The sequence below is a fragment of the Pempheris klunzingeri genome, chromosome 10 (assembly GCF_042242105.1).
Source record: "Pempheris klunzingeri isolate RE-2024b chromosome 10, fPemKlu1.hap1, whole genome shotgun sequence".
NCBI classification, from domain to species: Eukaryota; Metazoa; Chordata; class Actinopteri; order Acropomatiformes; family Pempheridae; genus Pempheris; species Pempheris klunzingeri.
Genome location: NC_092021.1, coordinates 10,973,768 through 11,001,212, shown reverse-complemented (window position 1 = coordinate 11,001,212; position 27,445 = coordinate 10,973,768). Strand labels below are relative to the sequence as shown.

Genomic DNA, 27,445 nt, shown 5'->3' with positions numbered 1-27,445 from the left:
CCCATCCTTCCACACAGCTCGTCCCATTTAACTCCGATCATGCCAACTGCATCTGGCACAGCTTCAAAAACATCCTCACCCGTCGTGGTGCTCTTTAGACTGCTAACATCAAGCAGCTCCTCCGTAATGCAGAAGTGATCCTCATTAGTTATTAGCTGTGCTCTCATCGCACACTGCGTCTGAAACTTTCTACACTCACTTGCTCTCTTACGTTTCCTTAATTCTGCCATTTTGGGTCACCTGTAGCACATTTCTTCTTCTATTACTCATTTTATAGAGAAGCTGCCTCGTTCAAGACAGTTACTCCACCTAGTGGTGAGACTAAGAAGTACAATACAGTCCAGCGCAAGTTCCATGTGTGGGCCTCATTACAATACAGTTTTAGAATTTCCTGCGGGCCGGAGTTTGGACACCCCTGCTCTACATAGAAGAGACTCCCTCGGTCATGTTCAAGTCAAACGTGATCTAGGGCGGCATGAGTGGTCATAGTTCCTTGTTTCGATTTCAGAGAGCAAATGGACAACTCACAAGAATATACGAGCACAGGTACATGATCGAGCATATTCCTAACCTTGAAACATAACGGATGAAATTTTCCAAGCATTTTGCCAAATTGTCCCTTTGTACAAACCCTGAAATATATTCATCTGCAAGACCTACATACTATAAGTAACAAACTTGCATCATAATAACCATGTCACATTTATTGGGTTATGGGTTGTATTGATGGTCCACTATACTGCCTGCACATTACACATCATATATTACATACTATTATGTTAATTTCACATTTTACTAAATTAAATCCATAAGAAATTATGACCCTGACCAATTCGAGACAGAGTGTATGGTATACAAAGGCCAAGCCCAAAGACTGGATAGTATTTTCAGTCGGGCAGCAGCCATGGTCTAAAAGGATCAAACCTATAGTAGTCATCTTTAATTAAGCTGCCTCTGAAACGGGAGTAATATACAGTACATGATGAATAACCTTGACCAGAATGGTTCCAGGCCACAAAAGGCAGCATTGCCCTGCCTGCCTCCACGAAACAAGTGGAGAGGATGTCGGGGCTGCCTCCAGGGACAGAGACCAACATGAGCTGAATGGGGACAGCTGACAGACAACAGCAGCCATCAGCTTATAACCCAAAAACTCTTCAGCTCTCTTGGTTTTAAGAGCTTAGAGGCTATTTCCTGTCACAGAGGTGCCTGGTTGTCCATAATATGTCTACACTGAAGTTGGGAGGCGGCAGAGCTTTAGGTCATTTGGCAAAAGTTGATCCGATGGGCAAATGAGCAGCATTCAGTGAGTCAACATGTTGATCCTCATTTCCATATTTCACCTGGGTGCTAAGCCCAGTGTTAAAGTGGTCTTCCAGAAATACAAAAGCTGCAGAGAAAAACGAAAAACAGGGAAAAAAAAAAAAAAAAGTCTCCGACACAATACTCCCTGACATGCAGAGCAAATGGATATCACTTAGGGCCTAAAACAAAAACAGTGCTTCTTGGCACAATGTGTGTATGGGTTTTTCTTTTGTTGTTGTTTTGTTGAAAACTAAAATTAATTCAAGTCTCTCCTCTCATAAAAAAAAAAAACAAAACTGTTGCTCTGTCTCCCTCTGTTTTCTGACATATTCAGATGAGTTCTGCATTGCAGTGTGAGTCATGTTTACTGACCAAAGCCGCAGTGTGTAATCCAGAATAATTGCTCTCCACAACTCCCCTGCCATCTCCTGGCACATTTTACTAGTCTGTTCAGCTCAAGCGGGAAATCCAACTGAGACAAAATTTCCAAAAATAAATTAAGTCAATTTTTGGTTCTTCTATCTTTTTTCCTGACAGTTTTCATTGAAAAAATAAATAAATAAATAAAATAACACAATCACAAAAACAAAAATCCATATAACTTTTGTCTGTGAAAGCTGCAAGGATGATGACATGAAAACATTTATGTCACTAAGGGAGTGCAGAGAGACTCGGGCCTCCTTGTCACAGAGGAACCAGATTTAAGTCCATCTAGTTCAGAATGTTTCACTATGTTCAGACAAGAATTGAGAGTCGCCTGTGGACAAAAAAAAAAAAAAAAAAAAAGGTAAGCTTTGGGATACCTTCTGTAGATTCAACAGCCTATGTAATTGCTTAAAAACGGCAAAAAAAAAAGAAAAGAGAAAAGGATGTGTCAGGGCAGAGCTCATTATACCAGAGTCTTCTTCAATACTCAGCTATGCTCAGTGCCTGTACTAAATGACATGCAGGGAGGAGCTCTCTGCGTGTGGTGTGAAGTGAGGCAGCGCTGGTAACAAGCAGATAACAGTCCCACCAAGATGGTATTGCCAATGCTTTGAGCTGGAGGGGGTGGGGTTGGGGGGTATCATTGGCATTCAGCACTGCACACACACAAATGTGCACGCGCTCTCACACACAAATCTCAAAAGCAGCCGTGTTTCCCCCTGCCGGCATGTCACTCTCTCAAATTGTTTCATGTTCTTTAGAGAGACTAAATAAAACCAAAAGGCAAACAAATCCTCCTGGGACAGACAGGCAGAGAAAATACTCGTGTCGGATACTTTGTAGTTCTGCCTATGTCTAATACTTTCTAGTCTGGTTTCTTCAAAATGGCATTTTCTATTTGAGCTCGACTCTTAAACTGTGTAAGGCTTTAATAGGGGGAGGAAGCATCTCTTAAAAGGACTTACTGCCATCTGTTGGCACTGAGTGAAACTGATTATCAACTGATAATATTCTTGGTGCTCTGCTGCACAATTTCTCCTTTGTAATATGTACTCTGAATTGGACAAGTGTATATTAGCCATTGTGCACCAATTGTAACCACTTCAGTGCATTGAAGGCCGTTTCCCTTTTCTCTGAGAGATACATGAAAATGCTCAGGCCCCTTTCCAGAGGGGGAGATAATGGTCTTGCTTCACCTATACGCACATATACATATACAGCCCGGGTCGTTCCTGAGATTCAGGTTAGTTGGGGGAATAAAAACCAAGTTCCCCGACACTTTAACATCACCGGCTACGCATGAGGTTAAATATGCTCTCAAAATGCAGAATTTGGCAGCATAGCAGTAAAATGAGCACTCGGTTTCTTTTTTTTACACTTTGTAAAATGACTTGTCGTAATGAATGTGCATGGACCTCCGTTTTCATAACATCATGAATCACCATCTCACTCTCATTTTTGCATGCTTGACTGAACCATAATTACCATTTAAAGTGGGATAGAAGTGAGGTGAATGAGATGGTTGTTTGCACCTCAGGTCACGCATGCCAGGCTGCCTTTCATGATTACTTGATTAGGTGAGGCTAGAGATCAACAAATGGAAAATTTCAAGGAAACACAGATGGATTTCACCAGATTTCTACAAGAACCGTTCCATATCATAGGATGGGTATTTCAGTCACATTATATTTAGTTAATTTCTTCTAATTGCGCATAATATTTTAAGTATGTTGTATGTGACTATATAATAGTAAATACAGAAGTAATAAAAATCATTAATTTCCTTTTATTTTAGAAAATCAGACTGGTAAAAGGAAAAAAAAACACAATGACTACATGATTCTGTTACATAAGGTGTATACAACAATTCAAATTAATTGTATGGGGCAATGCAGCCACAAGCATTGCCGTTTGAAATGACCCATCTCCATCAACAACAGTGGAGACGGAATCTAAAAATTGGCAAACATTTCAAAGTTGTCACATAATTGGCAGAAATGGAAAATGAAGTTACAAAAACAGTTTGCCCTTCGGAGGACCAAGATATCATGGCTACACAGATGGACCTCAGGCAAATAATAGTCCATGCCTAAATACAATAGCTGTGTAAAATGCCTCCAAACTGTCTAATTTTAAAGGGACCAACCTATAAAAAAAACAAAGTCCCCCTTTGATACAAGGGGGTTTTGATCTGTTTAGCTAAATGTGGCACTGTGACTGGCTCCTGGAGGAGTATAAATAAGAGTACAAGTATTGATTCGGACAGAAAAGATGTTGAAAATGAAGACTATATCAAAGCCCTTATATTACAGTTGAACTAGATATGAGGAGGTAGGGAATAGAAGAAGAAAAAAACAAAAGATAGACAGACCTCTGTCAAATCCTTCTACTGCGTCTGGTGCTACGTTAACGTAAAAATACAAATCAAAACAGTAGCTAGCCCATAGCTAAAGGTCCTCAGTCTGCCTCGTCTTCCTCAGACTCAGACTCTGGAAAAGAGAAAAAACTAGTCAGCGTTATGCTCAAACATCGATGCACACTAAGCACGACCATCACTGTTGTTTATATTTTGAAATGGTGCAGAAAAAATTATATATTGGGAATAAATGTCCACTTGAAATTCAGCACAAATAGAAACCATGCCATGTGTTTTGGGGAAGCTATGGTTGAGGGAGGCCCAACAAATGTCAATGACAGGAAAAATAAAAAAAAAAAAAAAAAAAAGGAGAATGTGAGGCTGTTACCTTCCTCTGCATTCTTGAGCCATTCAACAAACTTCCTCATCTGTTCAAGGAAAACACTCTTTCCTTTGGCAAGGTGGGCTTCATTGTACCACTTCAGAATGGGCTCTTCACTTAAAACGTCAGCTTACAACAAACCACACACACAAATCCACACTTTTCATTATGATGTCAAAAGCACAAATGTAGCCATAGGTGCTTGAAAAACAATTATAGCTCCCCACTACACCCACTCACCTTTGTAGAGCAAAACAACAATTTTCTGGAAGGCCTTCATGAAGTGAATGTTGTCATAACAGTACTCCTGGATCTTTAGCAGAAGGGTAAGCTCAGAAAAACCTTGGGAGGTAAAACCTTTCAACAGTGGGCTGTATTGCTGAGGAGGTGAAACAGAAGAAATCAGAGTAGAATAGAGAACCCTGGATTTTATAGCAGTTTTAAAGCAAGTGTGACTGTGAGTTACTTTAGACAAGCATGTGGCCACAATTAACAAGACAGCCGTATAACAAAGGGTGTCACCTTTAAATGTTTGATGGCTTGTTCTGTGACCAGCTCCTCCTTCTTGTTCCACTCTACCGAGCTCATTACACTGGACCAAATTATTCCGATCATTGTCTGCTCGGAGATGTTGTTCTTCTTGATTTCCTCTCGGATGTAGGCAATGATCTGCAAAACACAAGCCCGGAGATGGGACACACATTATTGGCAGAGCAGGCGAACCGCGGCCAGCGAGTGCCGAGGCTTATTGCTTATCAAATCCTGCCGAACACTGAGGTTTGAGATTCCTGGCAGGATACGGAGGCTTGCAGGAGCAGAGAATATGTTCAGGTTGAGTGGATGTCAGCAACCTGTCACTGCATCCTTTTCTTTAGTGCTCCTCAAGACAAAAGTGGGAAGAGGTTAAGAAGAAAGCCGCCTTAAGGGCTACCCTCGGTGGTGTGATGCACAAAGAGGGACCCTGTTATTGTAAAGGGTGCTGAAAAACGAACAAGACTTACGTCTTTGAGGGGGTCCCCACGAGAAATTTGCTCCTGAAGCTCTTTCTGCAGCTCCTTGCGAGCACCTATGGACTGCTGGTTTCTTGCAAAGTCCGAAAGCTCCTTGAGCCCAGCATCTGTGAAGTACTTGGAGAAGTGCTCACAACTGCGCTTGTTGGCAGGGAACAGCTCCTGAAAAAGCAAACAGTCATATATTGATGCAGACCCTTTTGGGCCAGAAAAGCCTTCTTGAGCCATAAGAGCCGTTCATTGAGTGTCTGAGCACTGGATGCTACAATAGTGGGGAACTCTGGTTAATTTATTCAGTTAATTAATCTCATTTTCATCAAAAATGCTTATTAACAGCGTGCAGACTGTTGGCCCTTATCCCGTTTAAGCCTTGTAAAGATTTTGTATTTGAGTTGTCATTCTCACCATGAGCCTGTTGTCCATGCCAACCTTTCGGAGACTGGTGGCAACAGAGCTGATGTCCTTTTCAGAAAGCCAGGATTTGAAGAGTTTTACAGCGAAGCATGCTGAAACACCTGAACAAATGCATAAAAATGTGTGTCAGCTGTTGCTAACAGACCTGCCAGGATAAAGTTAGGCCTGAGTAATATATCGGTAAACAACTCCACAGGATGCGATTAAACTGGTTTTAACTGGAACAATGCCTTAAAATGCAATGATGCAGCTACCACAATTGGTTGGAGCACAGGTGTGTTAAGCAGCTGCTGGAAACCCATTTCTATGTTAGCCTTATTAGAAACTTTCTCTCTATTGTCTTTTTGTTTTGCTCAAGCACTTTAACTTTTGTCTACGTGTTGTACACTTGCACGTGTTTGTAGGTGTGTACGCAGGAACGATTGTATACTTGCACTTGTATGTTTGTATTTTGGCCTATATCTGTTTCTATGAGGTGCAATATCATTTCAATGAACATCATCCTCCATCAACCTCACGATCCCTCCTGCCCGTATGACCACCATGGGGTCCAGAGCCTTCAGCTGCTCTGCCCCCCGCCTCCGGAATCAGGAACATCAATACTTTGACCATCTTCAAATCTCACCTCAAAACCCACCTGTTTAAACAAGCCTACTCACTGTAACATCACTCTGCAGATCTTCCACCCCTTGGTTTTTTAAATTTTTTGACTTTTTAACTTGCTTTTTCACTGTTTGTTTTTAACTGTGTGTTGTACGGTGTCCTTGAGTGCCTTGAAAGGCGCCTATAAATAAAATGTATTATTATTATTATCATTTTAAAGTTCAAGAGTCCTGACATATTAGGCTAAGCAGAGGTCATAGGGTGTTGTTGGGACAGTTGCGCCCTTTCCAGCCTCTTTTTTTTCCTCGGACAAGCACCAGACGATTGGCTGACAATGTCAGAACTTGGGGTTAGCAAACTTGCCATCTTTTCTCAGACACTGTCCATTCATACTTCAACGATTTACACATATTCACACCAGTAGAGGCTAGTTTATTCGGTCTTTCCATGATGCTGGGTCTTCAGGTTTTACCATTTGGTATAAATCATGAAAATGGACAGTTTGAATTATTTGAAGTGAGGTTATATGAGGCAATGTGCTGCTGTGGATGGGCACCTTAAAAAGGCCAAACTTTGGTGTTTTAAATGATCATTTCGGATTCAAATTAAAACACTCATTGATCGAGGCAGCGGTAGCACAACTCCAGTGTTCTGTTTGTCAATGAAGTCTGGTGGTTTTGCAGCAAACACAGAATTGCTTCAGTTCCCTGTTGAAAGAGCTGTATAACAGCAATATAAAGCATCAAAATATTCTATATATAGTGGACACTTATAGTATAGTGATAATATTGATTTTTTTGGGGGGCCTCTGACCTATTCCTACTGAACTATTCCTTTAACCTCTTCCTATGTCCTATCATGTGGGCGTAAAATTCACATGTATGTGGTGGGTTCAAGAGCAACTTGAACAAAGCATATAAGTTTATTGCAGATATATTGGTACTGCTGCATGTCTGATGAAGCTGCAACACAGAAAAGCAAAAGATATGTTTGAGGGATGCATTTTCTCCATTATGTAATTTGTAATATCGTTTGTCCACCAGAAAGCAATGATGATTACTCTAAAATGTTCCATTCACCCTTTGTCACAATTCTTAGTTTACCTATTTGAGGGATCCCTATCACAAATGTTTGTTTAGCTTCGTATTTATGTAACAAAAAATGAATAATGGCTGGCAGACTTGTTCTAAACTCTCAAACATCAATATTGGCCTAAAAAATCCACTATTGTTTAAACACCAGTTTGATCAGTTGCGCTCAGTTGGCAATAGTTCTTTGAGGGTAGTTTGGCATCAGTATATAAGCCTGTTTGCATGTCGGTCTATGGAATCAATGTGCATTTGCGTCTGCCAACTGACAATACCTACAATGTTTTATGGAGATTTCCCCCAAATGTTTCATTTGTGTAGTTAATGATTTCAGATGCTCCTGTCATTAGAGTTGCAAAGGATGATGCTCACAATACCTATGTTTCACACAACTACAGTAATGCAGACACTCGTGTTGATTATGAGCTGAGAAATGAACAGCAGCAAAACAAACAGCCGAAAGAAAGAACAAACAAAACATTTAGCCATCAAAAATGCACAACATGGCTACGTCTAAGTCTGCAAAGTGGCGTCATTAGTCACGCTCACATTTACCCTTTATCAACTGATATGGAAGAATGAGGTTTTAATAATGTTTTTGCTGTGCAGGAACAGTTTCAATTACAATTTTAATTGAATGAAATTCTGAGAGTTAAACAGCACTTTATATGCTTGATGCATCTTTATCAGGTACCACGGATATCAGATATGACTGTAGACATCTACTGCTTTTCCATTACATACTGCTCAGAAACAAATTGTTTCATTGCTCCATTAAGTGTGCAGTCTGCGGTAGATTTGGGATGGGAAATGGTTGGCTGTCCAGTTTCTAGCTTTTTAAACAACATATTAAATAAGGATTTCAGTCTTTACTGCCAAATATCAGAAAGTGCGCTGATTAATAAAAACTGTTTCTGGTTACTGGTCTCAGCATTTGTCAGCATGATTGCTTATGCCTCTGCTACTCATAGACTAATAACTGTTAAGTATTTAAGAGCAGATTGAGAAATAAATATATGTTTTTATGTTCATCCCTAAAATGTTACAGAGCTGTTAGGAAATCAATAGCTATGCATTTTAAAAAGACAGAATTGGAATGATGAAGGAGAGTCAGAGAAAAAACAAGAGCAAGAGCAGATACTGTTTTTAACGCACAAAAAAACCCCTCAATCATAGGTTCTGAAGAGGTAAAGAAAAAACAAAACACATTATTTTCCAAGATTAATTTGAAGGTATGAGATGATTCAAATCTAATTATTTCATGTCAGTCCAACTACTTCTACCCGCGGTCCTTATCTGTGAACTCAACTAGACGCGACAGGGACGCAATAGGTACCTTCTTTGACCAGGTTCTCATTGAAGAGGCTGCTCAGGATGGCTGCAGAGAGATTGCCATTGGCCAGCAGAATCCCTGTTAGCATGGCCAGCTTGTTGCGCTCTGACTCTGTGAAGCCTTTGAGAAACAGCAGCAGCTGCCAAAGAGCAAACATATCAACAAAATCCTGTGAGCTGAATATGATGCATATTTATATTTTGTTTAAATTTTTGTTGGAATGAAACGGTCAGGAATTCAGAAACACCACCCGGTCAGGTACAATGCGTTCCTGCAAATATGGCTTTCGTAAAAAAAGACAAACCTTTTTAATCTCCTCCTCAAAACCTTTCTCCAAGTACTTGTAACGCCTGATGAGCTTATTAAAGACCTAAAAGGAAGCAAGAAACATGTCTCATTATTTGTACTAAGTGAACATTTGCATTCTTCACATCCCTGTGATAACAGTGAAAATTAAGCTGGAATAAAATGGCCTTCACCTGTGCGTATGCCTGCATGGTCTCCATGTCCTCCTGTGCTTTGAAGAGACAGAACTCAGTGCAGGTCACGTCATCGGACAGAGTACCCCCTGGGGCTGAAAAGAAACCGTTCTCTTAATTTTGTGATTCTCACACTTCATTCCTCCAGTGAGTTGCTTCCCTTTGCATGATTCAGTTGTATAAAATTACTATTAGTCTAATCATACATACTATAGTGCTCATTAGACTTGAACAAGACATCATTGTTTTTATATACATTGAACAAACATGAAGGAGTCCGGCCTCTTACCCAGCATTCCACCAGCCACCAGGATGTCGAACAGAGTCTCAGCATAGCGGCGGTAGTCAAGCTTGGCACCAGAGGCATCAAGGAACTTTGCGACAGCTTCCAAATCAGTGCCAGTTTGGTTCAGACCTTGTATGATGCTTTCCTGAAACTGGGTAGGGTCAAACCTCTCCTTCTCATCTGTTGAAGATACAGACATTTACTTGAGTCCATCCCTGTCTCTGACTTATGACCTTATGACATGCTAAAAGACACATCCAAAGCCATACGCAGGTCATGAAGACACATTTGTATACTCTCTTCCTTGCAAAATGCATTTCACTCATGTTCTATAGAAGGACATATTTATTTTACATTGCTTTGTGTGTTTACTCTTCAGTTGCAGTGAAAAACACTCCTTCAGTTAAATGTATTCGCCGCGGTCTTCACTGATCAAACCTTATAGTCATGATCCTGTGCCAGTGATTGTCCACGGGAAAGGTGCTGGATAGAAAGGCCAGTACTGTGAAAAGCAGATGTTCTTCGTGGAACCTCGATGCAGATCTAGCTACTTGTTTGAAAAAGTGTTGGAAGAACACAATCCAGACAAGCTAGTTTTGACTCCAGTGTGCAGAGCTGACTGATGCCTTTAAGTTTCTCACCTCTTTTTCGTGTTTTGAAACGCTGGCCTGTTAGCGTAGGCTTCTGCTGCCTTTGATTACTCATAAAAGACACTCTAGGAGACAAAATGGAAAAGGAAATGACATCAGGATCGGGGTATGATGGCGAAAATTAATTTCAGCCATCAACCATCCCAGCCATCACCTAGCTAAGTGTATTGAACACCCGAGGACACAATGCAGCACGACAGTCTACGATGAAGGCCTTTCTGAAGTTGGCACTAATGAGAAGATGACTGGGATGGACACTAAACAAAGAGTGGAGTTAGCACAGTGGATGCAATGTCATGTACAATATAACACACACGGGATGCTGATGAAACAAGCCGGACAGTCTTTACATGACATTAACTGGGGGCCATGTGACGAAGTGATTCTCAGCCATTTGTCTAATTTTGTCTGTGTTCATCGTTACGATGCTAATCTATCAAACGTCATGACGACACGTATTTTACTCAAACATTAGCTTAGCAAGATCCAGCAAATGGCATAAAAGGTGACACTAAAGACTTCAGGAAATCAGACAGGTCCAACCTGGATGTGTGACGCTAGCTAACACTGACGGTAACTACAGTCAGCTTCCACAAAATAAAGGTGTTTTCCTGACACACAGCCACTAGACGCTTAAATATATAACAGCTCACCTATATTGAACAAAAACAAATAGAAACTCACCGTAATCCTCTATATGAGCAAAAACAGTCCGGGAAATAAAAACTAATAACCACTGGACTCCAATATATCAGCTCCAGGGAAGAGGAAATTGTGGAGGCAACGGCGCATGCGCATTGACTCAGCTTCTATGTGGGTCACTACACTTGTGTGTCTGTGTGGGGGGGGGGAGTACAGTTCAAATCTGTTAAAAACTTAGGGAAAACTGTCTAGAGCCAGAATAAAATAACCGTAGTAAATTTACCAGTGAATTTAGCACTCAGTGCAATATAGTTGCACTCCTTCTCGGCCTATTATGTAGGATAAAATAATAAAACAACAACTATCATAAATTAACCCCCTGTACAGTTGGAAGTAATTTTCTATACTTAACAGTTAGAAGAAATGTTTCCTTCTTCTAAAAGCTTCTGTTAAAAGCTGTAAACCGCCGTTATAAACACAGGAAGCTGACCCAGAGTTAGTGTCATTAAACAATGGGTCAATAACTCGTTGCTATCTAGCATTAAGACACAGGAGGGGGATGTTGTGCTATCGGGTGGGCTTGCGTGTCTGTCTGCGGGATGAAGGGAAAACTTTAATGTTGCGTTACCGTTTACCTCGTAAATCTCGCTTCTATTTCCAGGGACGATTGATTCAAGTCTGAGCACAATAACTTCTATTATTCACACAAACCAAGAAATAAAACACACAAGTTACCAGTCCATTCATCCATCCCACATCCATGATTTATTCATCCATCCTCCAGAAACTCCGTCTGATTCATAACAAACACACACCCTCTAGGAAGGTGAGGTTTAGGTGTCAGATTTCAGATATTTGCTCATGCCGTTTGAACTTTAAGTCCAACATTAGAATTCCGTTTGGTAAACACTTGGCCTGGCTGAACTGGGAAGTTTTGCGTTTCCACATGATTGTGTGGGATTCACGAAGAGCGCTCCATGTGGCACTGTAGATAAATGTCCGACAATCCCTGAAGGCACCACCCCCACCCACCCCACCCCACCCGCTCTGGAGGTGATTAAGGGACGCTGGACGAGCCCAGAGACGCCGCTGCAGCCACTCCCTGCGCCCGGCGGACCCACACTCTCACGTCCACCCAGAGCTCCACTCAGAGGGCTGAGATCCGGGTGAGAGCCACGTCCAGAGCCTCATCCAGCAGCAGCAGAGAGCAGAGAGCAGCAGCAGCCACAGCGAAGAGACCCGGGCAGGGCTTCAGGAGCCGCTCCGGACTTGGACAAGCACCTCTGGGATCCTACTTTTGTCCGCGGAGTGGATTTTTAGGACGAGAGGAAGCAACTCTTGCAGAGACAAAGAGGCAAGTTGTGAGGTCCCCGGTGACTCGGCGGCCAGCTGCTGAGAAATGTGTCACATTTGTTTGTTTGGGTCACGTTTAGTTTTCACTGATGCACTCGCTGCAACTTTTCTCCAAAGTTAACTTCGCGGTCTTCACACCGTCTCTGCTCCCCAACTCATTCATTCCTCCTCTCTCCCTGCAGGAGGAGGAGGAGGAGGAGGGGAGGGGGACTTTTTTTTTTTTTTATTTTGTTTTTTTTGCTTATCTTTATTTCCCCCTTAGCAGCAGTTGGGGGATAAAACTACCAGAACTGAGTGTGTCCGAGTGTATTTGTCGCTGTTGGTCTCTCTCTTCCTCCACACTGAGGCTCAGTGAGCAGCCCTAATGAAAAGCATGCTCGCTAATTGCCTACATCTGCGGGCTCCAGCACCATCTTTGTAACTCAGAGACGCAGAGAAAAGTAGCAGATGTGTCAACTCCCAATGCTCATTTCACAGTTTTTAGTCTTTTTCACATGGCTCTGCTAGGTGAGGATGTGTCCATGCGGGCTAAGCTTTCTCTGAACTGGCTGTTTTAGTCATTTACGCGGGGAGGGGGGGGGGGGTGGCCAAATGAAACCAGCAAACTCTAATCCCCAAGCGTGGGATCATCTGGTGTCATTAAAATGATATCCGTACATTATGTGTACGCTGTGTTCTCTGATACACAGGGGGAAAAAAACAAAAGTGAAATGTTGCCTTTAAAAGTGGATAAAATGGAGTGAAGGTGGGTTTACCCTCCGGTACGCCCCTGGTTTCAAGAGATCCTAATGCCTCTGACTGGAATAAATTACAGCTCAGCATGGGCAGCATGAATAAAACCATTCACCTCTCTGAGAAACAACCCAAAGTTACTACTTGTCAGAGTTGACCTGCTTTCTGTCTGCTGGGATGCCCTGTGGGATCCAGCCTGAAACTTATAAAATCAAACAGGGAGAGGAATTCTTTCAGTGGAGAGAAATGAGACGAAGGAAAAATCTACATCACACAGTACAGTATTAAAATACACTGCTGTTGCATTAGATAAAAATAGACCAAACCATTATACCACAGGAGGAATGCTGCTGCCACCGAAACTGGATTGTGTAACTGCGTGTATTGTAGAGATATTAAAGTGATTTAAATGCGTGCGTGTAATGTTTTTGTTAGAGGCACACTTGGTGCATAAATCTAACTGCATTTCCTATTTTCAAACTGGAAACGGTAACTCTTAAGTCTGAGCCAACACCTGCAGACACTGACTGTATACATTTTTACCTCGACATAAACGGTCTTTGTTTGCACCAAACTATGAGCATTTATACTTTTACACAATAAAGCTATTATAGTAAAATATTCATGTCACAACATATTGGGCCATAACTGTTTCAAAACATGAATTCAGTGGACTTGTTACAAATTCACTATCTTGTTATGCTTTCAGTGTTCTAGTAGGTAGCTTGGTTTCCTATCGAGTGTTTTCTTTGCTGGGCTCATGCAGTTCCTCAACTCATTTGTGAACTTTAAATCCCAAGAGGTTTTTTTTTTTTTTTTTTTTTTTTTAAAGGATTGTGTCTTTCTCTTTGTGGTTTTCCAACAAATGTGTCCTGCCTCTGCTGGCCAAAGCCTCAGTCGGGAAACCAGATGGGGAACTTTATTACCCACACCGATCAAACGGTGATGTAAGATGACTGTGAGAGGTAGAGTGTGGTAAGCCTTCAGAGTGGCAGATAGACTCCTGGAAAAAGTAACAAGCGTTTAGCTCAGACTTGGAAGTCGACAGCGTGTGGGACTGTTGGCTGTTCTCTCCTCACTGTGAGCTTGTTGGCTGGCCTGCTTTAAGTTGCTTCAGTGTTTTTTTTAATGTGCCAAAAGCTTCTCCACGAACACTGTCGGGTGAGATGCTGCGGTCTAATGTGGCGTGTGATAGAGGACCAAAGTCCCCCAGCCTAGTGATGAATGGTGTTTGCACTTGTCTGCCCGTGCAGCTTAGTGTAGTGAGGCGTGTGTCTTGTGTTAGCCCTGCACCAACAAAAAGAGATGGGGGGGCACATGTGCAGCTCCACTGACTGGACCCTGAAAGTCCTTCACGATAAACCATATATCATTTGTTGTTTGTTTTTCCCCCTCGCTTTACGCCATTTATGAGTTGGAAGGGTTAAAATCACACTTTGTCTTTAACTTCATTATCTTAGCAAAGGACTCTCCCCTGTGCTGTTCGACTCAGAGCATTTTCCTCTTATGCAACATAACTGCTCAAACTCTACGTCCTTTGTCTCCCTGTGGTGCTGGAGTAATAGCGCTGTACATTTTGATTCAGCTCACTGTTGCTTTGTTAAGTACCGTACAGCTGCTTTCTGCATTCACTTATGGGAAACCGAGCCAGACCAAGTGTAGGAAAGTGTTGGACTGCCTGTTGTGCAGACGGCATCAAAGCTGCTAATGCAGAACTGTCTGGGGAACATTTGAGCGTTCGTGCACTCCAGTACAATGAAAAACCGTAACCTTCCAGGCATCTCTCACGTACATTTATCAGGGAGCTGACAAGCTGATTGAAACAAGTGCCAAACCTGTTTTTTATTCATAAACTGGTAAGTTCAAGGAAGGTTTTTATGTAAAACTCTGCCCTGTATGTGCATGCTTTGTGTTTTTGTATGGTAATAATAATGGAGTCTAACAGTTGTCTCCCATTGCCATATGAAGCTGTGAAGTGTGAAAAGGTCCTGAGTACAAAGTTAAATTGATAAGCGCTTAAAGTTAAAAACGTCAACTCAGTCACATTCTTTAAAGCCCCTGAAAACTGCTTTCCAATCAGAAAGTTTTCTCTACATGAAGCAACTATCGCCATTAGTGAGCAAGTTTAAACACAAAAAAAAAAACATATCCTTGGGTATTATTTAAAATTAATTGAATTAATATTATTTAAGAGTAAGTCAGCTAATCTGGGGCGTGGGTGTGGTTTGATTAGATTTCATTGCAGCGCTGGCCGAGCCGTCCTGACGGCGTGACCTTCTGAGGGCACGAAGAGCCAGAGAGTCAGGAATGGAGGAAGCGATAGTAGCTTCCAGAGTGTGTGCCGTGGAAAAAGGCCGTCCATCAACACTTGATGATTCGATGGTCGCTAAAAAACAGATTGGTGCGTCGCCATATTCCAACTGAGCCACGCCCACTTCAAATCAGTGCACAGACCCAAAATAAATCCAGAAATCTCTCGATTGACATTATCAGAACTGTTCCAACTTTGGCAGATTGTTTTGTGATCGCATAGGATCCCATTGCTCATGAGACTACTTGTTTTCAAGGCCTTTTTTAACACTTAACGCATCAGACGGTTGTTCCCATCATTAAATCGGTCTCTTTTTCAATCAACTGTTTTTTATGCTCAGTGGATTAGTTTGTTCCTTTTCTCATTCTGTCTGCTCTAGGCTTGTGTTTTGCACATCTACCAGTCTTGACGTCTCCCTGCTGTTTGAGCTGTATTGTATGTAAATAAAGCGCAGTGTTTGTTTTGGTCACGGGTTCATGTTTAACCAGGCTGGATAGTTGTGTGGCATTTTCAACTCGCAAACGCGTGCATGTTTGACTGAAGACGGAAATCGTTTAACAGCAGACACGGAGTCTGTGTTGTTTGATGGGAGTTTGCTCTGTGTTTTGGTGTGGCTGTAAGCGGGACCGGCTGCCAGTTTGGTTGTGTTCCAGGCAGCCTTCGCTCACACGCTCTTGCACTGATCTCCACCTGGAGCCGTGTTGAGGACTCTGGATTCCAGGTCACTTTCTCAGGCAGCGGCTCATTCTGTGCCCCTCTAAACCTCTGTTCTCTGTGTCCCGGCCCGCTCTCTGGCACAGCCCCATGCCCTGCTGCTGCTCCATTAGGGAGGGCTTTAATCTCCGTCACTGCCAGCAGCCTGATGTTGTGACTCTCCTGTCCCGTGACAAGGCCAGCTTGATCTGCGGGGACCTTACAAACTATTACGTGGCATAATAGATTTTATTATCATTTGTTTGCACATAGATGCCACTGTGTTCTCAAACAAGCGCTCCCAAGGTAGAATGACGCCAATCATTTCTTTCAGTGTTGCTCACACAAATGCCCCATTTGCTTTCTCACAGCTCACATGTCATGGTAGACTGCAAGCTTGCTTTGTGTATTGCAGTGAAAATATTGACCATTTTCAAATTGGTAACCAATCTGATCTGCATTATTTTCATGTATCCTAATATGTTACAAAGAGTGGAGCTCATAAACCAGCTGTATTTTGATTACTAATGTGTTTTTCATGCATATGAATGCCTGCACGGCTATTGACTTTTAGCTGAGTGATATTTCTTCCTGCTAAGAAACAGAAAAGCACACGTGGCCTCAGTCTAAATAATATATGTGCATTTAATGGTGGGTTTTTTTTCTTCCATGTTTTCCTCTTTGCTTGACCTGGCTGCGGAATCTAGGTCAGTGTCAGAGGTAGGAAGCAAAGCATGTCTCATCATATTGTTGATGACATGCTTTGAAATCCCAGGTCCAGCCCACCCATCACTTTCAGACTTTTGATGATAAAATCTCTCCGTTGTGTTTTATTTCCTTTCCTATTTTCCTAAATACAGCACTTTAATCTGTGGGAATTATGGATCAAACTCCAATTTAGAATTGACTTCTGTGACATGTACTGTATGTCACGTGAAGGATGAAAACAGTGACTCAGTAGTGCCCTTCTTCTGACATTCAAGGTATGCTCTAGTTGATCTTGCCTGCATGATACTGGAGGGGGGGGGTTGACATGCATCCAGAATAGGGTATTTGACTAAGTTTTGCTACATCACTGATTTGTGAGATTTGAGATTAATGGGAGCTAAACCATGTGGGCACATGTGATGTCTACCTCTGAAACATGCATCAGAGAGATTTAATCAATCTCTCTGATGGATTTTGCATCACAGAGATTGATAAAGCGGGACACTTCTAATCCAGTTTCTAAGAGTGAATCGCCAAAGGTTCATCTGATGGTCTTTTTGATTTAGACTCATAAAATGAGTGGATTTTTAAAAAATGAATCTGAAATCATAACGGTGGGAGTTTTATTAAATGTATATTGAGGCCAACCATTAAAAAAACGTTCTTTTAGCAACATGGACTGGTTTATATTCCACATCTCACTACAACTCAGCAGTGAAGTTAATCCCCTTGGTTTAATCAAGGCTGTCAGGTTTTCTCGTATTCTCTCTCGTTGGATCCAGTACAACAGTTAGCAGCAGGCAGCAACTCTTATTAATGGGATTGTGTCAGTGGCTGCCTAGAAGCCAGCTCCAAATCTGGGGTAGTGGGTTATCAGCAGTGGAGCTGAGGGCATCCACCATCCAGGCTGCAGACAGATGCAATATGTTGTTGGTCAGAATGGCAGAGGCACTCGGGCTACATAGACGCATAATAACCCCCTCCTCCCCTCCCCTCCCCTCCCAAAACAGAATTCGGCATCTGTTTTCACTGAGGGGAGTGGGCTGTGTCCTCTTTTAAACTGTGGTTAATTCCTATCAGAGACTAGACCCAACACTTTGAGCGTAACATGGCGATGCATTTACTGCTAGTAGGTTTAACTGCTTTGTTGGAATTGGTTTTGATTTAATATTGATTGTGCCAGGCTAATGCATACATTATCTGCTGCTCTGGATGGCCAGTCATTGCCTTGGTTTATTTAGATGAACGGGATTGAAGTGTTTAAACGGCCTGGGTGTTACTCTAGAAATCTATGCATTTAGAGTAATAAAAATCTACTGAAAGATGGCATGTGGTCACAGAGCAGGTGACTGCTGTTCCCTCTGTTTGACTACATTAAAAGGAAATTACTTGATTTAAAACTGTGTTGCAGACATCCAGGGCAGCTGGTAGACATGAGCCAGCAATGGGAATGTATTGGCACAGTGCCATCAGACTGGTGCATAGTACCAGTCGATGGGTTTTAGTTTATTTCTGTACATTCCTCTGAGTCAAGATCGAGCTCAAAATGTCTTAATTCCAAAATGATGTCAATCGTTTTCAATATTCTTCCCCGTCTGTCTTGGCCCACCTTTTTAAAAAAAGATTTGTTTTCATGCTGAGTGTGAGATTGAGTGGTTTTGGAACTGGAATTTTGCCTCCTACTAAGAGCCAGGCAGCTTCTTTATGGGCCAATAATACTGTGCCCTGCAGGGGAACAGGGAAAAAGTAAAGAGGAAGTCTACACAGGAGATCCATTTTTTTTTTTTCTTCTTTTTCTTTTTCAGGAATGTCATGCTGCGCCTGAGTCGCTACTAGAAGTTGGTTTTTGACACCAGTTCGAGGATTAGGGCCTATGCCTTGAAGTGAAATGGAGGAAAATGTCATTTTTCATAGTGTTAGATATTGGCTAATTATAGGGCTGCTTCTAATTTCCACTCATGTCGCTGCTTTATTCATTGAAAAACGCACCTAAAATATCTGCGTACATTATAAGTGTGCGGCTTTAGCATATTTTCATTCTGTACCAGCCAGTGTCTGTCTCTGGTTATGCAAAAAAGGCATCTGTACTAAGAGAGCAGTGAACAATAGATGATTACGTGGCCTCATCTGTCTGTCACAACAGCAGACATGGGGGTTTTAGTGCCGCAAAGCCCTGTATCAAGGCCCTGAATGTATCCCAGGCCCCTCTTTTATGTCCAGCCCTATAGCATTGGGATTACAGGCCCAAAGGAGATGGGAGGCAACATTGGACTGAAAACTGCCGCCACCAGCAGTGTCTTTGTCATGGTACACTCCAGCCGAGGTCCTTTGCCGGCCACAGATATTAGAAGCTATGAAGCAGTTCACTGTTTTGGGGGGCCATTTCTTAGATTTATAAGAAGCCCTGAAACGGGAGCAGATTCCAGCTGAGCAGACACTCGGAGGTCAAGGGCAAAGATCCTCACTTATGTAATTGCCTATGGGACGTTCTCACATGCCACAGGAGAACAAGACCGAGCAGCCAATCAAAAGACCCCGCTCCTCCCCTGGAGTCAAACCACTGCTGTACAAACACGTCCACCCCAGAGTTTATTTGCATAGGCTAAGTTTAGGACTGTTTGTTTTCTGATCGGAGAGTGCCTCTGAAAGCTTTGCCTGAGACCTCACAAATAATGGATAACAAACCTTAAATAATGGCCTGAAGGTGTAATACAGAGATGCATTTCTTTAACCGGCGTCTCTCACCAAATCACATTGTGTGCATCCTTGCGGTTGAACAAATGGCTTCAGGGCGTTTTCTTGTTTTATAAAGCATGTCTGTTTGTTTGTATATATCTGTGATTGTTTGGGAGCTGTATTCTTCCTCACCAACTTTGTTGGCTCATCATTGTTTGTTTGGTGCATTCCTGCCACCACCTGTCAATCAGCATAATGGTCTGACACCAACAGCAGGGTGTGAGTTGTGCCACCGGAGTGCTAGCACGTGGGCCTGTGCTTCGTGTGCACTATACAAACAAAACAGGGGCCCATTCAAAAAAACATTGCTCCGTCCCACTGTTATTGGCCAGAAACTTCACAGTGCACCTTCCTTTTTTTCTTTAAAATTAAAGTCATGTGTCTCTTCCTTTCTGTGTATTTCTGCGCAGGGGGAGACGCCTGCAGCCAAAATGGAGGTGAAGACGTCACTTCTAGACAACATGATCGGGGTTGGAGACATGGTCCTCCTAGAACCCTTGAATGAAGACTCATTCCTCGAGAACCTGAGGAACCGCTTTGACCACAATGAGATCTACGTAAGTCTGCCACTTTTATATTGTAGTAGTGAGCGCGTTGATGTAAACGAACCTCATTTCTGTAAGACTCTTTTGCTCGTCCCTGCCTCCAAAGACTGGGAAACGTCAAGATACTTTTCATAACTTCATTGTTCCTCTGTTCCCTCAACTATTTTAGTCTTGGCCATAATGGTGGCACAAATACAGGGACCACAGTAACCAGCCAATCGATAAATCACATCACAAAGGAATGTAGAAGATGCCTTTAAACGGGGCATGAAATCCAGAGCTCGGGGATAAGGAGGGACTGGCAGGCTCGCTCTTTATCTCTAGAAGAAGAAGGGGGGGGGGTTGTTGAACTGTCATCCCTCTATCAGACAGTTGGTTCAGCGCTTTGTGCTGTGAAACTCGATTCTTCTTCACTGCAGGTTAGCTGCTCTAGACGTTGGCCAAGATGATTACAGCTCTGCTCCGGTCCCCGTTGGCTCAGAGGGCTCAGGGCCCAAGGGATGATGTCACCTCATATAGCAATGATTGCCTTAGTGGCGCGCTAGATATTTTGTCGAGATGCAGCCCACATCCTGCTGAGGAAAGGGAATGGTGTTTTCACATATCAGATGCCCTCAATTTTCGGTCCTAAACTAAAAGCCCAGAGCGTTTTATTTCCTGTGTGGTGCTGACCTAAATGTTGTGGAACTGGTTAAACATGCACAGAAGTGCCTTTTTACAAATTGTGTATGTGATAAACGTTCCTCCAGGAGAGGTTTCCATTCCAGTGGTGCAAAATCTGAATATTTCTGACGTTACCATTTTAGTTTAACACTGACTGCCTACGAAGTGAAAGTAAAAATGGCATCTTAATGGAAAGGTAAATCGCATGGTTTGAAGTCTATAAATGAGGCTTTTTGGTGGCATAAGCTGCTTGTCAAGAGGGATGACCAGGAAAAGTGCTGCAGCCTATACTTATCCAATGAATCTGTGGCGTGCAGTCCTTGCATGTGAATGTATTTTTCCCTCGTGTGGCATCATTCCTTACAAATGGCCCCAGCCCCCACCCAAAACTATCATATGACAGTGCACACAGAAGAAACATGGCTTTGTTTTCCAGAGGGACAGCGCATCATTTATCTAATAACTGTGGAAAATCAAAGAGAATGAAAATCGGCCTGCCTCTAATGTCTGACTCTTCTCCTCTTCTGAGTGAGGAGAATTAACGAGCTTCAAACAAGTTTTGAGTTGCATGATTAGGAGGACAGCCTTCTTTTCTTTCACACTAGGACTGTAGCAGGATGATGAGTGGCAATTTTGTTCGTATTGAATTCTCCTCAATTGAAAGTAGCAGAATAAGTCTTTTTAATGGCTTTTCATGAACAATGAGGTCAAGATAACTACATACGTTTTGTAGATGATTACTGAGGTTTCAGCCACACCAGTTTTTAATCAACCTGAACCCTAAACCATAAAGGCCTTTTCACACCAAGTCCCACATTTACATATGACAAGGACCTGCCAATTCTTTAAGTTAACGAAAGTCCTATCTGTGGTGTCTGGTAGTAAAGTAATTGATTTTCAGCTTTGCATTTAAAAAGCTGAGTGAGAAAGGGGGGGAAGAAAAAAAAAAAAGTTATTTATTTAGCTGTTGGACATGTGGTGTAGTGGCTGAGCAGATGCAGTTTTACAACACGCAGGATGGCGTGCGTTGAAAAGCAAAAGAAGAAATGCTGCAGGAAATTGCCAACTACCTGGGAAATATTGACAGTGTCTGCACGCAGTATTGATCTCTGCCGATAGGACTGCTACTCTGAGTATTGAATAAAATCCTGTCAAATCTTTTTCACAGTGGGAACGGTCAAGATTGCAGAGAATCCTCCATGTGAAAAGAGGGCGACATGATACCGATAGTCGGCAGACAGCAGGAATGAAAGATGAATAGAAATGCATAAAGACCATGGACTCACAGGAGCACTTTTATTTTTTTTCTCTCTAGAATCTTAAAAAAAATGCACCACACCTTTTGTCACTTTTGGGTGATTTGCTTAGATACATTTGTTGTGGTGTAAAAAGCACTGAAAGCTCCATTCATCGCTGTTTCATGGCTCCAATAATGAGCCTTTTTGATCTGTCAGAAATAATAATAATAAAAAAAGGAAATATCCCTTTTCAAGTTGTGATTTTCTCAATGATCTGCAGATTTTTTTTTTTTTCCCTCACTTTTCCATCCGTTTTGTACTTTCTGCTTTCGGTCAATAGAACCCCACATTAACACGTGATACTTTGTTTACATTGCACACACTCGTTCCCTTTGTGCCCGTTCTCTGCACTTGAAAAGGCCTCATGTTGCCTCCGGTGGGCTATTGAACGAGAGGCTGTGGGAGGTTGCCGTGTTGCCACAGGGAAGGCCATGCTCCACTCTTGTCAGAGTGGGTTATGCAACAGCCATTACCGCGGAAAGCAAAGTGTTTCAGGTAGATGTTTTGTTTTGAGCGTAGGAGGATGATGAGGATGATGGCTGGTTACATTCGCTTTCAGAAATACCTGACAAGTGCTATTTGTTGTACAGGACCCGTGTGAATGTTACATAAAGGTGTTCTTTTATGTGGAAATGTGAAAATGAGAGAATTGAGTTTTAAAAAAAAAATGTTGGATATCTTGCATTTTAATTGCATATTTTGTAACTGACTGATTTTTAATGGGGAGCACTTAAAATAAAAGGATTCTTTTGAAAGATTTTCATTTTATTTGGAGTTATAGGTGTTTTTGCTGTCACTTATTACTATTATCTAGTAATATAGTATCACAGACACACACTCACAATTTCTCTCCTTCAGCAGTGACCTCCTTGTCTGTGTTTACTGCCCCACCCACAGATTCCATAAACTTTTCCTTGTTTTTTACGCATCCTCCGCTTCACTTCAGGCATTGCATGCCTCAACAATACAGTAGAAATACCCAGCTGGGAAAAGCTGACAGAAGCAGAATTCCTCCCACCTAGACTTAACAACTAACACCCCAATGGACTCGAGGGGAGGAAAAGTTGAAACCAGTGCTCTTGTCAGTCTGAGCAGCTCCATATGGACTCGCACTAACTCTGTCCTTTCCGCTTCCTCCTCCAGACATACATTGGCAGTGTGGTGATCTCCGTGAACCCCTACAGGTCCCTGCCCATCTACACGCCAGACAAGGTGGAGGAGTATCGCAACAGGAATTTCTATGAACTTAGTCCACACATGTGAGTCCACCTTCCAGGTCCTCTCCAGAGCCGCCTCGTGTTTATGTCCCACTTAACAATCAAGCACTTAAGAGTTAGACAGAGATTTTAAATTTGGCTGGCACACCATGACTGCTTTCCAAGTCAGCAGTCATCTGTTGAAGATGCAGTGAATTACAAACCTCTGTAAGGATTATCAATTTTGGACCCAGTCACTAATGAGAAGGGGGGGGGGGGGGGGGGGGCATGTGTGAGATCGGGGGGACACTAGCTGTTGTGTGGAGAGCCAGTCTGGTGCTTCTGCTGGCCATTCAGCACTGTGGCATGCCATCTGTCCACGGGCAACATTAAATCAGCATTGCTGTGAGGCTGCCAAGATAAAACAAAGCCCAGCGCTCGTCAATTAGCCTGCTGTGTCTCGAGGCTGCTGCAAAGCCCCTCAGAGGGACGGAATGAAAGAGCGAGAGTGCCCTTGTCCCAGAACAGACACAGTCCCTGCAGACAAAAGCACGCTCCTTGGCTTTACTTTACAGCCAGCTGTACAGAACTGACATGACACAGTTTCAGGCCGTGTGTTGCCCCTTTTTTTTTTTTGTTTTTCACGGCCTGCCTCTCCCCTCTCTCATTTTCTATCCTATAGGGACAACTTGAGGTGTTGTCATCGCGGTCAGCTGCTAGTGCACTGCTTTAAAGTAGTGCATCAAGTTTTTCAGAAGGTGTCCTGATTTAGTTGTTGAGTGACGACAACTGTAACCACTGATAATTAACTCCGACAGTAACTTGTATGTTGCTTGAAAGGAAGTCCAAGGATGGTTATTGGGGCATTATGAAAAAATATTTTTGGCAGTGGACAAGCATTTCCAAAACTGGTCTTGGCTCCTAACAGTGCTCCCACTAGCTAATTTGGATATTTTTTTTCCAAAGGCTAAAGGGCCACCTATTTGTCAAAGTCTTTGCAAGATCATTTTCATACCAAACTGACATTCTAAGTGAGTGTGCAAGACTTGTGAGCTAAACATGCAAAAACACTGGTATGTTTTTTTTTTTTTTTTTTTTTTTTTTTTTTTTTTTTTTTTTTTAAAGCTGTTAACTTTTAACCTGTTGACCAAGAAAGTACAGATGTAATACTTGTTGCCACCTGTTTCAGAAAAATATTTTTGTGTAATTTGCTTGAGACTCTGTTAACTTCTCTGGTGTCTGTCTGAGCCGTTTCAACTGATCTGGCTGAAACTTTAAAAACCAAAACAACGTCTAAGCCATCTGTGTGTCCACAGAGCCAGGTTGAACGAGTCATGTAAACCAGAGTGGCTAAGATATAATAACATTTGACTTGAGATCAGACTCAGAGACAAGGGTCAAAGTTAAGGAGGGGGCAGCTAGATTCCATAATGAAATGTGTCTCCCATCCATCGCTCCAACTGCAATATAATTTACAATGCCTCTTGTTTGGATAGCAATGTTTTGGTTGTATATTTCTTTGTATTGACTGAAATGTACTTCTCCTAAACACGTTAGAAATCATCTTACCATTAGTCTTTTAAGTAAAGAAGATTAAGTCATGTTTAATAGGACAGGCTTGTGCACAAGTCCTAAAAATGCCAGTCAAAGGCAGATTGTTTCAACACGCTACATAAATTGATCTTAATCCTCTGGTCAGGCCATCTGGACCAAGCTTTGTGGCTTTGCATTGATCGTCCTCAAGTAATGTTAAACCCTCAGTTCTGTCAAATGCAGCCGCACAGTTGTTCTCAACTCCGTGTCATTTTTAGCAAACTAAATGTGTCTACCAGTATCGCAGTTCATGTTGCTTCCTCTGTACTTATGTTCTGGGCACTCTTACGTCACCATCAGTTTAATTCTAATTACTTTGGTTATTTATTAGCAACCCATGATTGTGTAACTGTTGCCGAACACAAACCTCCTCATACTAATATTTTGTAATTTTGTCTGGAAATGATAGCAGGCAGCCCTGTGCTATGATTAGTATTGGTTCACTCAAACATTAGCAGGGTGAAATGGCTAGCCTGTCCAAGGAAAGTAGTGCTGTCAACGTATTCTGGTTACATCTTGTCCACATTATGAAGCTGTCAGCTTAACCCCTTGTTGCCAATTTTGAAGCTAACATGTTATAAGACCTCATCATACTGCTGGCATTAACTAACTATTACCTTTAAACCACAATGTCTATTTTATTTCTACACAAGGGAAATGCACACATACCAATGAATCGGTATGGAGATGCTAGAAGGCACGCAACAAAGCTAGTCGTCCACATGTTTCCACAGTTTGTGATAAGATAAGGTTAGGCTAACATTTAACACAAACCCACCCATGCAGTGATGCACACAGAGGATTATTTACCACCTCATCTTACTCCTGGTAGGAAACAAATAAGCATATGTCACCAAATGAGCAACATTTTCCATATATTCTGTACTTTTAAATTAAAGTGTAACCAAAAAAACAGTACATACACTTATAACATGCATGCAATAATACACACTATATAGATCTAGAAGAAGCTGGATAGTTGTGGCTTGGAAACACATTTGGGTGTTTTTAATTTGAATGCATTTAACTTGATTGGTAGTCAAATCAGAGCAGCGAGAAGGTCATTTGAATGATGCATTTTTTTTTTTTTTTTTTTTTTTGCCAAGCAAATCTCTTTTTCACTTTTGCCTATTAGACCTCTCATTTGTCTTTGCATCAGTGTGGGGAAAGCCTGCATTTTTAATTTGCAGGAAATGAGGATAACGGTAACTGCACGTGTTAGACAACACATGCAAATCAGATTAGGTGGAGTCTGAGTATGTGCCTGCAGAAGTTTGGTCCTTTTTTTTTATTTTCTTTACATTCAGCTTTGCGCTTTGCACAGTCAGACACATGTTGTATTCAAAAGCCAAGGCTGCTAGATTTTGGACAAGGCAGAGGGGGGGAGGGGGGGGTAATGCATGGATATCTGGCATGAGTTTTATAGAATATTAGACTTTGGTTCACAGTGTAGACTTTATAATGTTTCAGACAATGTGATTTGATCCGTTTAGTTTTAGCCTTGTTGCTATGAGAGCCAACTCATTTGACCACTGAGCGACATAAGAAGGCATTTCTGGCATTTTTTTTTTTTTTTAGGAAAATAGAGGAATCCTAGTGTCCAGTCAAAAAATGTTAATCCATGACTTCCAGTTCCTCATATTTCCAAACCTTTCTGTTCTTCATGACCCTGTGTTTTTTGTTTTTTTTTGCATGGCTGAGCCTCTATTGGCTGAGGGGCATTATTGCCACAGTGACTGAAGGGGATCAGTGTCTGGCTTTAATTAAGGGAACAACAGGGGGTCCTAGGATTCTTCCTCTTCCTGTCTTTGATCCTCATTAGACTCTTGAACAGTATTTGGTCAGCAGCTCAGAACAGGTTGCACCGGTCTTGGCTAAAGTAGTTAACACTGAGGTGTTCATTGTGATCTTTAAAGCATCAACACTCACCAAAAGCCCACAAGACGTAGGGATAGGCAATAGGGCTAAAGATAAATAGGGTAATTTGTGCTATAATATAAAAACCTCCCAGCTCTTAAAAGTCTTGTGGAAATGCTAACATCATATTGTTTATTTGTTTTTTTGCATTCAGCTACTAGCGTCATTGAACTTTTCACCTTACTGCCATTGCAGAGATATTTTACCGAACAAATGACGACAAGCAATGGATAACAGCCCAATCCTAGAATGCTCTTCCACACCAGCACACACCCACGCACACGGTGTATTGATCAGCATCACCCACTTTTAGTGTAATGACTGAGACTTTGTAATGGACAACACCATGTCAGAATGTCAAATCTGTTTTCTGTTACTTCGACAGAACAATGTGCTTATTTAGTCAGTCCCACTGTAAAAAAGCCGAGCACAGTGACAAAATGTCAGCTGACGTGTCAAACGCACGCTGTTCCTTAAACAATCGCTGCTCCGCTGTCGTCAGAGAACATAGCACAGTCTGTGGATGGAATTTAATTAATTGTATAACTTGGTGTTGTGGGAATTGTCTAAGCATCCTGATCAGACTGTTGGGGTGAAATGACAGATTAATGCAACTTAAAGTTATTGATTAAAGACAGGAAAAGGTGTCCGAGCAGGATTCGTTTCATAAAACATGTTACTTTTTTTTTTTAATGCTGTTGCATCATTGGCTCATCTTGGATGTAT

General features: G+C 42.0%; 2 protein-coding genes across 5 annotated transcripts in view; one reads left to right on the top strand and one right to left on the bottom strand.

Annotated features, from left to right (window-relative positions):
- Nucleotides 1-3,522: 3,522 nt before the first annotated feature.
- LOC139208220 (eIF5-mimic protein 2-A-like) lies at nt 3,523-11,099 on the bottom strand. Its single transcript, XM_070837826.1, has 12 exons — nt 11,017-11,099; nt 10,324-10,397; nt 9,686-9,862; nt 9,397-9,491; nt 9,222-9,287; nt 8,921-9,056; nt 5,885-5,994; nt 5,471-5,641; nt 4,992-5,138; nt 4,710-4,848; nt 4,476-4,598; nt 3,523-4,220 (listed from the first exon to the last, which is right to left on the bottom strand). Exons 2-12 carry the CDS (start codon nt 10,385-10,387, stop codon nt 4,189-4,191), a joined length of 1,260 nt encoding a protein of 419 aa, XP_070693927.1. The 5' UTR covers nt 10,388-10,397; nt 11,017-11,099; the 3' UTR covers nt 3,523-4,188.
- A 1,063-nt stretch (nt 11,100-12,162) lies between these two features.
- The window catches only part of myo1b (myosin IB), a 57,264-nt gene continuing 41,981 nt past the window's right edge, over nt 12,163-27,445 (top strand). Inside the window, exons 1-3 of one of the 4 annotated variants that reach the window (XM_070837553.1) lie at nt 12,163-12,328; nt 19,918-20,064; nt 23,157-23,272. In XM_070837553.1, the coding sequence (XP_070693654.1) occupies nt 19,939-20,064; nt 23,157-23,272 (242 nt within the window). In that variant the 5' untranslated portion in view covers nt 12,163-12,328; nt 19,918-19,938. The remainder of the gene's footprint in view (nt 12,329-19,917; nt 20,065-23,156; nt 23,273-27,445) is intronic. The other 3 variants (XM_070837554.1, XM_070837555.1, XM_070837552.1) reach the window with 3 other exon arrangements.